The 13,558-nt window shown below is 45.4% G+C and overlaps 1 protein-coding gene across 3 annotated transcripts in view; it reads right to left on the reverse strand.

Annotated features, from left to right (window-relative positions):
- The window catches only part of ppargc1a (peroxisome proliferator-activated receptor gamma, coactivator 1 alpha), a 73,092-nt gene that overhangs the window by 11,112 nt on the left and 48,422 nt on the right, over positions 1-13,558 (reverse strand). For all 3 annotated transcript variants that reach the window (XM_084042195.1, XM_084042196.1, XM_084042194.1), the window contains exons 8-10: positions 10,438-11,848; positions 6,450-6,542; positions 4,083-4,203 (exon numbers count right to left, since the gene is read on the reverse strand). In XM_084042195.1, coding sequence (XP_083898321.1) covers positions 4,083-4,203; positions 6,450-6,542; positions 10,438-11,848 — 1,625 coding nt within the window. The remainder of the gene's footprint in view (positions 1-4,082; positions 4,204-6,449; positions 6,543-10,437; positions 11,849-13,558) is intronic.

The following is a 13,558-nucleotide window of genomic DNA, read 5'->3' on the forward strand; positions in this document are numbered from 1 at the left end:
GGGACCCACAGAAGCACAGATTTGAGTTAAAAATGTTCATGTTGTTCATGTATATATTCGAAGATTTGCACACATTTTCGCGATTTTTCAAAAATAGCAGATCTACAAGCTCGAGCTTGTACATCTGCTATTTTTGAATAGCCAAAGTGTAAAACATTGCTTTTTAGCTCAAATAAAAAAATGACACAGATGCGTTTCAGGTCTTAATGGGTTAATCGGACTAATCGATTTAGTCAATTATAAAAAATCTCTTGAGACAAAATGCACAAAGAAAAAAAATGCTTCTCGATTAACCTCCATGGTGACATTAAGTCGGTTGTTTGTTCTAAATGTGGGTTTCGATACATTTTTTGGTTAATTGCCCATCCCTATAACTTTATTTTTTTAATGGCTTTCTCTTATCAGATTGAGCTGCAGTTCAGAAGTGCCTTGTGTCTGTCTCAGCCACCGCAATTCCTCCCTCATCCCTGCAGCTAATCAAACGCCAGCGATTTTAATCAATTTTCAGTTTTTTCTCTTTGTTTTAATGATTACAAAGAAAGTGTAATTCTACACACGAGCCATTCACAACCTGACACAAGCAGCATTAACCCATTGAGACCTGAAGCCGATTCTACATGTCTCCTAAATCTCAACAGTATTGTGAAAAACGTATGTTTCTATATCAGTGGTGCTCAATCTTTTTCATGTCAAGGACCCCCAAAATTATATGTATTTGGCCGCGGACCCCCATTAAAATATTTAGTTCCAGGGACCCCCCAGAAGCAAAGACTTGAGTTAAACATGTTCGCTTTAAAAAATATATATATTCAAAGATTTGCACACATTTTCACGATTTTTCAAAAATAGCAGATCTACAAGCTCGTAGCACGGCACTCGGTGCCGCGCTATGAGCTTGTATATCTGCTATTTTTTAATAACCCAAAGTGTAAAATAATGCTTTTTAGCTCAAATCTAAAAATGACACAGTTCCAGGTCTTAATGGGTTAAAAAACAATAGCAGGGGCCTAAGGGCGGCTGTGGGGGGTTGAGGTAGGGGGACACAAATCTGAGAGGACACGGGGGTCACAGAAGAATAATTTAGGAACAAGTTGCACCAGGCTGCAATTAGAGGTTTTTGGGGTGGTTTAATTGCACTAATCATATAATCGTATAATGCCGCAAAAAGCCTAGGGGCTATGTTGTATCACTAGTATTATTTATGTATTCATTCATTCATTTACTTGCCCATTACTGGAGTAAGTCCAACGAGACTCGTTCAAATTCCAAACACTGTCTCGAGGCCACACTGGTAACTTATACTTGTAAATCAGTTGCCTGTACACTGTGAGCTCAAAGTTCACCTTTCGCATTGGGGGCCTGTTTGGAACTCGTAGAGAACGGCAGCGGAAAAATACATATTAACCCATTGAGACCTGAAGCCGATTCTACATGTCTCCTAAATCTCAACAGTATTCTCAAAAACGTATGTTTCTATATCAGTGGTGCTCAATCTTTTTCATGTCAAGGACCCCCAAAATTATATGTATTTGGCCGCGGACCCCCATCAAAATATTTTGTTCCAGGGACCCCCAGAAGCAAAGATTTGAGTTAAAAATGTTCGCTTTAGAAATATATATATATTCAAAGATTTGCACACATTTTCACGATTTTTCAAAAATAGCAGATCTACAAGCTCGTAGCGCGGCACTCGGTGCCGCGCTATGAGCTTGTATATCTGCTATTTTTGAATAGCCCAAAGTGTAAAAATAATGCTTTTTAGCTCAAATCTAAAAATGACACAGTTCCAGGTCTTAATGGGTTAACTAAAGAATGTACTGTTTTCGTCCTCTGCCTACTCTGTAATGCTTACATCCAGTTTGAGACAAAAAAAAAAGTGTTTGCTGAATTAGGGGTTTATAGTTGCTGACGACTGATAAATAGGTGGTCTTTTCGTGATGGCACCCCGAGGGCTGCCTGTGTGTGGGCATGTGAGTGAGTGAGAGAGAGCGAAAGTGAGAGTCAGATAGAGAGACAGCGAGATAGAGATAGAGAGAGAGGGAGAGAGAGAGAGAGAGAGATGTTCGCATCCCCTGGCCAGCAAAAACCCTGGCTGACAGCTTGGGCTTCGTTGCTTATAATTGTCTCCCTCTTCCCTCTCTGAAAATGTATGCACGCCAAGCCATGTGTGCAATATTGCATTATTTTGCCATGTGCATTTCTCAGCAGGTGGGAGTGGGGTTACCCTGTTGGAAACCGGGAGTAATTTCACACCGAGACGGAGGGGATGGCGAAGGCACAAAAAAAAATGCTATTTATTGCATCAGATTCAATGTGATAGCCCCCCCCCCCCCCCCAAACACACACACACACACACACACACACACACACACGTTTGTATTACTATACTTGTGAGGACATCAACGCTTTCGGACAGCCATTTTATGAATGTCATTTAAAAATATATATATATTGCCATTTTTAACCATAAACCTAAAGCCGAAAAACAGCAGATCTACAAGCTCACAACGCGTCGCAGCGCGACGCGTTGTGAGCTTATAGATCGGCTGTTTTTCGGTGCATGACACTGGCGCGCAACTAAGTATAAATCATGTTTAACTCTAATTCCAATCCCTAAACCTAACCTCTAATTGTCTAATCCTAACCTGAATGTTTTTCTAATTGTAAACGTATGTCTAAAAAGTTCTTTTTAACTATAAAACAGCCATTTGTCTTGTGAGGACCAGGAAAACTGTCCTCACAATGTATATTTCTTCAAATTCTACTATACTTGGTCCTCGCAAGTATAGTAATACAAACACACACACACACACACACACACACACACACACACACACACACACACACACACACACACACACACACACACACACACACACACACACAGTCATCCCCCGCCCCCTTTTTAAAATTAACTCCCCAATTGCCCTCCCAGTTCCTCTTTCTTTCTTTACTATTTTAACATTGTGTATCTCTTGTGGAGTGATTAATAAGACTCGACAGCGTTTCCACACCACATGGATGTTAAAAATACCCAACCCGAGGAGACGAGGAGGAGGAGGAGGAGGAGGAGGAGGAGGAGGAGGAAGGAGGAAGGGCCCTGTCGCCTGAATCATTCAGGAAGTCACTTTGTATGCATCCTCTCAGCAGAAAGTCACTGTGTGTGGCTGGCACACACACACACACACACACACACACACACACACACACACACACACACACACACACACACACACACACACACACACACACACACACACACACACACACACACACACACACACACACACACACACACACGGCTTGGCGAGGAGGAGGGTTTAACTCTGGACGTGTTAAAAATGGACCCAAGCGGATCCGTCCATTTTTTTACACGCTCAGAGTTACATAAACCAGTAGGTTCTCTCAAAGTGGGGCCCGGGCGGGGACCCCCTGGGGGTCCTTGAGGGGGGGGACGTTCCAAGCCAAAATGAGGAATAGTTTAACCACTTTGACCCTATTATACTTTGGTTATTCAAAAATTAGCCGGTCTACAACGTGTCGTGAAGCAACGTGTTGTGAGCTTGTCTATTTTCAATAAAGAAACATTTTTTATTTTATTTATTGATTTAAATGAGGAGTTCACCCAAAAAATGACTTATTTTCTATCAATTACACACCCTCATGAAGCCTTGATTTCATGGATTTATTTTTGTTTTTGTGGCATTCCTAAGACAATAATTTGATGACCGTGTGTATTTCCAGTAGGAGACACAAAGAATCTACTTTGTGTCTCCTACCGGATACATTAGCCGGTAGGAGAAGGGAATCAATCAATTAATAGCTCAGGAATGCGAAAAAAAAAAAGAAAAAAAAATCCATGCATTCAAGGCTTCATGGGGCGTGCAATTGATAGAAAATAAGTATTTTTTTGGGTGAACAACTCCTTTAATTTGAACAAACTTGAAGTTGATGTGTGTGTGTGTGTGTGTGTGTGTGTGTGTGTGTGTGTGTGTGTGTGTGTGTGTGTGTGTGTGTGTGTGTGTGTGTGTGTGTGTGTGTGTGTGTGTGTGTGTGCTGAGGTCCAGAGCATTTTGACTCACTATTGCTTTCTGCTTTTGCCTCTCCCTCTGCTCGGCTCGCTCGAACTCCCGCTTCTCGTAGTCTCTCTGGTATTCCTCTCTCTTCAGCCTCTCGTGCTGGTAGTCCTCATAGCTGTCATACCTGCAGAGAGAAGCACAGGACAAAGAGAGACAGGTGACATCGCTGTCTTTTCCCCCCGTCCGTCCCTCAGGCAGTGGTGGAAAGTAACTAAGTACATTTACTTAAGTACTGTACTTAAGTACAATTTTGAGGTATTTGTACTTTACTTGAGTATTTCCAATTTCCAATACTTTTTACTTCTACTCCACTACATCTCAGAGGCAAATGTTGTACTTTTACACCACTACAATGATTTCAAAACTTTAGTTACTAGTTACTTTTCAGATATACATTATTATATTATGAAACATACATTAACCACTTTAGCCCTGTTTCATACATAGTTGAAAATAGCAGATCTACAAGCTCACAACGCGTCGCATCGCGACGTGTTGTGAGCTTGTAGATCTGCTATTTTCAAATATTTAGTACTTTTACTTTTGGTACTTCAAGTACATTTTGATGCCAATACTTGTGTACTTTTACTCAAGTAAATGATTGATTCTGAACTTGTACTTGTAACAGAGTATTTTCATATTGCAGTATTGGTACTTTTACTTAAGTAAAGAATTTTAGTACTTTTACCACCACCGCAACCACGACATTCATAACTTTCCGCATTGGTTATTTTTAGGAACACAGAACAAACCAGAAGAAAAAAACAACAAACAAACAGAAAGGAGGAGGGGGTGTGTGAGGGGGGTGACACGTTAATAAGACAACTTCCTCGCAAACGCCCCGTGATTGCGGCGGGGACCCCCGCAGGAGACCGAGGAGGCCTGTGGGAGTGTGTGCCGGGCGGGGAGCGGCGCGGTCGGGGAGCCGCTGCTCCGCGCAGCTGCCACCGTCAGCACAACTTCACATGTCATTACTTTCTGCTTAGTTAGGGCTTCATCGAAGGAAAGGGAAGTGAAACTTTGTCTCTCCCCCCCTCCTCCTCCTCCTCCTCCTCCTCCTCCTCGCTCGCTGCCAGCCAATGTACCTTCCCACCCGCCCCCCTTCCCTCTGCCTGCCCCCGAAACCGTCCTCCATCCGCTCCAAGCCCCGACTGCCGCCGCCGCGGCATGTGTCCGTTAAGTTTCCTGAGTGATAAGCAAACTCTCCAGCTTGTCGGCTGTCATTAGGTAACGTGGGCGCCAAATAAGCTCGGAGCGCTGGAATAGTGTCAGGCTCTCTCTCTCTCTCTCTCTCTCTGACTGTCTCTCTCTCTGTGTCTCACTTTTTGTCTCTCACTCTCCCACACAGTGCCAGCACTTCTCTAGCATTTCAAATGGACTGTCTGCTAACCCCGCGAGGGTACATGGGGGGAAAAAGTACAGAACTACTAAGTTGAATTAGTGTCATGGCGTTACCGCTGGGGGGGCATCGTGGGATGTAGTCACACAGGCGAACTACAGTAAGAATGCGCATTATTATTAGTTATGCTCACAGATTGCGCTGGTCATTGATCAATAGGCTCTATGCACAGCAGCCACACAGTATTATCACTTCCTTCACAATGATAGTGTTACCAATGATACTAATGAAGGCTCTGTTCCATTTAGTGTAGCACAGCGGTTTCCGCGACCTGGTAAGGGTCCATTTGGTTCCATTTGTACACTCTCAGAGTTACACACCCGTAAGGGGCCATTTTGGAAGCCCATGAGGGTCCCTGGACCCCCGACTTTTAGACCCACTGGTGTAGCAGAGCCAGAATGGAACAGAGCCTTCATTAGTATCATTGGCAACACCTGTGAATGTCTTCGCAATATGGCTGCTGTGCATATGGGTGCATTATTACACATATTTGCCTGTAACTCTTTGTCATCAGGGATGGGAAAATCAACAAGCAAGAGGACGTCTTTGTTGTTTTTAGTTTTTTTTTGTTCTTTGTTTGTATGTGTGACGGGAACAACAGAGATATCAAGGTGCTCCTGAGTGGCGACATGGGGAGCTTGGGAGTGTTTGTTGCATTCTGCTCGCCTTCCTGTGTGTCATGTCTCTATTAAACTGTTACTTTTCTTGTCTTATTTCAATCCTCATCCCCTGCCTTCTATCACGCCCCCCCTACCTTCCATCACACCCCCCTCACACTCTCTCACACACTCACACACACACTCACACACACACACACACGCACACGCACGCGCACACGCACGCACATTTTTGACAGGATGTAATTATGAAATGTGTCCTCGAATGATCCTCTGTAGTTAAACATAGAATGAATGACAGATCATAATTTAAAACAAAAAATAATTAAACGTATAATAATTTTAAAAAGTCACCTTGGCCTGCGACCGAGAGGAGATCGAGACTGAGATTGCGGGCTCTTGTGAGTCCGGGAGCGTAAAGCGCTGCTGTCTGTGTTATAACGAGACCTGGTGGAGAGGAAACACAACGGCAAGCGGGCAATTAGCAATACATTTGTGATAGAAATAATAGTCATAGTCTCTACCTATTCATTTGGTTTCATTAAATCCCATTACAAACTAAAGTATACTTTAGTTACTGTATGTTTTTGACGGTGCACAGCTTTGGGATTTTGTCTTACTGCACCGGTATTCTGACTAAATTCGGGGTTAGTTGAGGCACTGTTTGGACCACAAGGTTCTATGTTCAATTATTCAAATAATAATCATTAAGACCTGAAGCCGATTCTACAAATGTCTTCTAAATCCCAACAGTATTCTGAAAAAACCTATGTTTCTATATCAGTGGTGCTCAAACCTTTTCACGTCAAGGACCCCCAAAATGATATGTATTTGGCCGCCGACCCCCATCTCAAAATAGTTTGTTCCAGGGACCCCCAGAAGCAAGGATTTGAGATAAAAAAAATGTTTGCTTTAAAAGAATAAATATTCAAAGATTTGCACACATTTTCACGATTTTTCAAAAACAGCAGATCTACAAGCTCGTAGCGCGGCACTCGGTGCCGCGCTACGAGCTTGTAGATCTGCTGTTTTTGAATAGCCAAAGTGTAAATTAATGCTTTTTAGCTCAAATGAAAAAGTGACACAGATGCGTTCCAGGTCTTAATGGGCTAAAACACTAATGACGTTATAATCGTGCAGTCCCAAATAAAAAAGCGATCTAATTCATACATAACTTACTGCAGCCCCAGGGGCGATTGAACCGGCTCCTATAATGCTACTACAGAACTTTCTATGTATCGGCTTCATTCTTTTTTACTCATGATGCACCAGTACTGGCAGATATATATATATATTACTTGTGCCAGTTATCTATGTTGTATGAGGTATAGGTCAACTGGTCTCAGTGGTCTGAGTCTAAAGCTTGTTACAGCTCACACTCTGTTAGCTCACGTTGCTTAATAATTCAACCTGAGTCTGAGCAGGATGGACTTGAATTATGGAGTGGGAGATGTTTGGGCATCTCGGGGAAGCAAACAGGCCTGCCAGTGATTTTTTTTTGGACAGAGGGAGGACCGTACTTGTATAACTTTAACCCATTTTAGACCGGGGATTTTTGGATTTATTTGGCTATTCAAAAATAGCAGATATACAAGCTCATAGCGCGGCACCGAGTGCCGCGCTATGAGCTTGTGCATCCGCTATTTTTTTTTAAAATCGTGTTTTTTTTTTGCAAATCTTTGAATATATATATATTTTTTAAGGCGAAAATGTTTTACTCGAATCTTTGCTTCTGGGGGTCCCTGGAACGATATTTTGAGCTGGGGGTCCGCGGCCAAATACGTATCATTTTGGGGGTCCTTGACATGAAAAGGTTTTTCCAAAAAACTGTTAGGATTTGAAAGACATTTGTAGAATCCCCATAGAAGCAAATATTTGAGTTACAAATTATGCTTTAAAATATATATATATATATATATTCAAAGATTTTCACACATTTTCATGATTTTTCACAAATAGCAGATCTACAAGCTCATAGCGCGGCACCGAGTGCTTGTAGATCAAAGAAATCTAAAATGACACAGATGCGTTCCCGGTCTTAATGGGTTAAGCAGAGAAATAGGATTTGGGTGAATAAAGTTGCTGAAATTCGCTCGCTGAAGACTCTCACCAGAAAACTTGCTGCAAAAAGATAAGAGGTTGCCTGTGTTCCCATATTCTCTATCGTGTTTGAGCTTTAAACTCAATATTTTCTGAAATCTTCTTGGGTATCTGTTTCATATTCTGTGGTAGAACAGCCTTAAGACTTGTCAATGAGTAACTTGCTGGGCACCAGGCAGTGTTTTAAGCGACTTGGTTATAGCAGAGAGCACAGGACAAGAAGAGCCCCTGCACAGAATAAAAACCCATGATTCTATTGGGCCCTGCAGAGCGAAGTGACCTTTAAGTAATCAGGCAAACAAACCGAGTCACTGGGGCCTGCACAGCACTCAATGAACAGCTACTGATAAACTGTGAATGTACTCGCTTCCCCAGTCCATCTCGGTAACTGCGTTTTTTTTTTAGCACTGGTCCCTCTTTCAAAAAGCCTGACACAAACCCCCCCCCCTCAGCTATGATCAAAGGAAAAGCATGGGAAATGTAGTTCTCACACAGAGCTGGGAAGAGATCAGTCTCTTTTTGAGATGAGGGGCTCCGGGACTACATTTTTTTGCACAGCCTGGATTTGGCTTTCATCTCTGGGGGATGTGAAAGATGGGGGGATTCGCCACTCAGCAAAAACAACAGCTGCAGCTTAAAACAATAGCCCCGGCATCAAATGGAGGAACGAGAGTGTGTGCGAGGGAGGGGGGGGGGGGGGGGGGTTGGGGGTGGATGAGAGTCAGGAAAGAAGCTCAAACAAAACTCCCTGCCTGGAGGGGGATGAAATCTCACACTGGCTCTAAAGTCCAATGCCTTGGGCGCCACTCATATTTATAGTTTTTTCTTTTCATTTTTCGTCTGCTATCGTGTGCACCGTTGATCGTGAGGTGGTGAAATTCTCAATTCATTCAACCAGTAAAACATCTCTTTTTTTTCCATTCCACCTGGTTGAGGCGTTGAGTGGGCTTGACTAGTCATTTCATTTATCTTTTCACTTGCAAAACGTTTCAGGATGACAATGCCAATTCAGTTCAAGTTCTAGAGACACGATCTCAGACACGGCTCTAGCAGTGATTCTCAACCATTTTAATTTCAAGGACCCCCAGTTTGACATGCATTAGGGCTACAGACCCCATTTAATGGCATTTCTATCACTTGGACCGCAATTTATATTGTAAAATCTATGTCAATTTAACTCTGAGAGTGTACAAATGGACCCGTCCATTTGGTTCCATTTGTACACTCTCAGAGTTACAGACCCATAAGGGTCCATTTGGTGCCTAATCTATCATTTAGCTGGGGACCCCCTGGAACTCCCTCAAGGACCCCTGGGGGTCCCCGGACCCCACTTTGAGAACCAACGATGTAAACAACCATACAAAAAAACTAGCTCTGCATAGATAGAGGAACAGCAGCAATATTTAAGGCCAACAAAAATGAAAAAAAAATTGTATAAACCTACTTTGTTCAAAAGCATTGCGTAACGGTCAAACCCTGAAATAATTTACATAATGGCAGTCTTTGGTGTTGGGACAGTGTAGTTTATAGTTGAACATGGAGCAAATAAAAAACATTGTCATGACAAGTCCTGGTACTGAATGAACAGTCACATTGTCGACTCAAAGGCTCATCTCTCCTTGTTTTAGTTTAAGGAAACCAATGTGTTGCTGATTGGTTGAAATGACTAGTCCCCACACAAAGGCTAAATGCATCCAGGCCCTTTGGTTGGTTGGCATTCTCTCCATCTTTGACTGACCCTCTCCTTTGTTCAGGCTTTCTTATCACACATACTAAATAATTATTCCTGCGTTTAGCAGAGGCGAGGTGTACTGTAGCATGTTAACCCATTAAGACCGGGAACGCATCTATGTCATTTTAAGATTTCTTTGGCTATTCAAAAATAGCAGATCTACAAGCTCGTAGCGCGGCACCGAGTGCCGCGCTATGAGCTTGTAGATCTGCTATTTTTGAGGGAAAAAAAATCTTTTCAAAAAACTGTTAGGATTTATAAAACATTTTCAGAATCGGCCTCAGGCCTTAATGGGTTAACAGAGGATCAGGGGTTCAATCCTCTCTGACACCGGGGTCTGACGACTGAGCGAGCCTGTGTAACACCGCTGAGCTACACCCCCGCTGTGTCCTAGGCCTGCTCAAACAGCTGTGGGGGCAAAGTGTTGGGACGCAGGTGTGCGTGTGTGTGTGTGTGTGTGTGTGTGAATGCGCGTGTGCGCAAGTGCAAGACGCATTCGCCCCAGCTTACCAGGAGGAAGGCCGTCCGTCGGGCGAACTGGAGAGGGAGCGCCGCCTGTGGCGAGAAGAGGAACTGCGTGAACCCGAATGGGACCGAGAGCGGGACCGAGAGCCGCCGCCGCCGCCGGGCCAGCGGAAGGGCCTGCCGGGCGACAGGAGGAGGGAGGAGGGCGGGGAGACGGAGCCCCGCGAGGGCGAGCAGCTGGACGGGGGCGAGCAGGAGGGCGAGCAGTCAAAGAAGAGGTCCAGAGGCGTGCCCTCCCAGGGGTAAAGGAAGCGGCCCTCCTCCTCGCGGCCCTCGCCCAGCTCGTCGTGGAAGTCGGGGAACCCCGGATGCAGGTAGCCGGGAAGCCTCGGCGAATAACAGTCGGCGTCCTTAGCCGCCTTCTCGGGTGGTGGGGGGGGCTGGGCGGGGGCGCCGCCGCCGTTTATTTTGTCCCCCGTTTTGCTGCCTGCGTCCAGGCCACCCTGCAGGCTGCTGTAGACGGCTTGCGGGGGATGGCCGAAGTGCTTGTTGAGTTCCGCTCGGATCTCCTGGTCGCGAAGGTGGGGTTGTTTCCGGCTGGCGGCGGCGGCGGCGGAGGAGGAGGGCTCCTGTGGGGGGTCCCTGTCGTTGGCGACGACAGCCTGAACTTGTGAGGAGACCTGTGCGGCATGCGTGGGAGGGGTCTTCTCCCCGTGGGCCCGCCCCCGGGCCGTCTCAGAGGGGTTCACGGAGGAGGAACAACTCTGCTGCAACTGCTTGGCCAACGTAGAGGACGATGAGCATGACGATGCGGTGGTGGTAGTAGTACTAGTGCTAGTAATAGTGGAGGAAGAGCATGACGACGATGAGGACGACAATGACGATGAAGAGGACAGCGGCATGACTGAGTCCTTACATTCCACATGCCTGTCCTCCTTGACCACCACGCCGGGAATGGGAGCAACGATGCCACCCGGGGTGGTGGCCGGCACCGCTGCCGCTGCTGCTGTGGTCGCGGCGGCAACCTTCTTTGATGCCTGGCAATAGTCGTGGTCGCCGTAACCGCGGGGTGCCGTCCGCTTAGTGTTGCTAGTAGCGCCTCCACGTTGTTGTTGTTGTTGTTGCTCCTCTGGGCCGCCGCCCCCCCCCGCCACCACCGCCGCCGCCGCCGTGTGCAGACGGGCAACAGAAGTGGGGAGGGCGGTGGATGCCTTGCTCAGCTGGGCGTACAGCTCAGTCTGTTCGGGGAGGCCCTTCCTGGTGCCTGGGCCCCCGGCCGGGGCCAGGGCCTGGGCCAGAGCGCCCGCTAGAGGGCCTGCCACCGCCGCCTCGCTCAGCCTGGCCCTCTTGCACGCCAGGGCGGAGGAGGAACATGAGGACAACTTGGATTTGAGCGATGCTTTAAAAGGGTTCTCTTGACTGGCTTTGTGTGGGGGCGTGGTAGGTGGTGTCAGACCTGGAGAGAGAGAGAGGGGAGGGGATAGTAAGAAAGAGAGAGAGAGGGGGGGGGGGGGGGGGGGGGGGTCAATGAAAAGGAATGGAATTGTAATGCAAACCTCCCCTAACCCATTGAGACCTGAAGCCGATTCTACAAATGTCTTCTAAATCTCAACAGTTTTCTGAAAAACGTATGTTTCTATATCAGTGGTGCTCAAACTTTTTCATGTCAAGGACCCCCAAAAATGTATTTGGCCGCGGACCCCCATCTCAAAATATTTTGTTCCAGGGACCCCCCCCAGAAGCAAAGATTTGAGTTAAAAATGTTAGCTTGAAAATAATATATACATTCAAAGATTTGCACACATTTTCACCTATTCAAAAATAGCAGATCTACAAGCTCGTAGCGCGGCACTCGGTGCCGCGCTATGAGCTTGTATATCTGCTATTTTTGAATAGCCAAAGTGTAAAATAATGCTTTTTTTTGCTCAAATCAAAAAAATGACACAGATGCGTTCCAGGTCTTAATGGGCTAAATACTGCCCTCGTGTTCCTCCACTCATCCATAGCTCCACGGTCAGTTTATGGACAGTGGACACACACACACACACACACACACACAGGCCCTGATTAAAATATTCACTTTCACGTGGCCTAATCCTGATCCCTATTTTATTGCAATCTTGACAGATTAATGTAATGCTCGGTGTAACTTAATATGCTGGCGCTGTTATACGGATGACTTGCCATCCCCTTCCTCTCCTCTCTGACCTTGGGCAGACCCCCCCCACCCTCTCTCCTCCAGGAGAGAGGGAGAGAAAAAAAATGAACGAAAACATAACACGCATCCCTGTAGAGGACGAAAGCATGTGATGAAGAAAGAGAAAAAAAAGGAAAAAGTGAAAGCACGGGTCGGAACTACTCTCGCCTCTCGCTCTACGCTGGACAGCAGCCAATTGATCTGAATAAAAGCATAGACCTTAGCTTGAGGAATGTGGCGAAATCCGTGAGGACGTGGCGCGTCGCCCCGTTACTAAATTATATGTCACCTTGTTGCTACTCCTTAGGTATATCGATGTCGCCATAGTTACTGCTCCTTAAGCCGTTAAGACCTGGAACGCATTTGTGTCATTTTTTTATTTGAGCTAAAAAAGCATTATTTTACACTTTGGCTATTCAAAAATAGCAGATCTACAAGCTCGTAGCGCGGCACCGAGTGCCACGCTACAAGCTTGTAGATCCGCTATTCTTGAAAAATCGTGAACATGCGTGAAAATCTTTGAATATATACATTTTTTAAAGCAAACATTTGTAACTCAAATCTTTGCTTCTGGGTGGTCCCTGGAACAACATATTTTGAGATGGGGGTCCGCGGCCAAATACATATCATTTTGGGGGTCCTTGACATGAAAAAGTTTGAGCACCACTGACATAGAAACATACGTTTTTTTTTCAAAAAACTGTTAGGATTCAGAAGACATTTTGTAGAATCGGAACCTCAGGCCTCAATGGGTTATAAGTACATCGCATTATGTTACTACTCCTTAGGTATATGTCACCACTTTACTACTCCTTACGTATATACAGTATACTGTCACTATGTAAATACTCCTTAGATATACAGTATGTCACCACGCTCAGACTCCTTACAGCAGGTATATTAGATGTCAGCATAGGTGTGTTATGTGGTGACATGTTGGCACGCGGCGCCGTCACTCGACATGGAGCT

This window comes from Gymnoscopelus microlampas, assembly GCF_963454915.1.
Source record: "Gymnoscopelus microlampas genome assembly, chromosome: 19".
Classification (NCBI taxonomy): domain Eukaryota; kingdom Metazoa; phylum Chordata; class Actinopteri; order Myctophiformes; family Myctophidae; genus Gymnoscopelus; species Gymnoscopelus microlampas.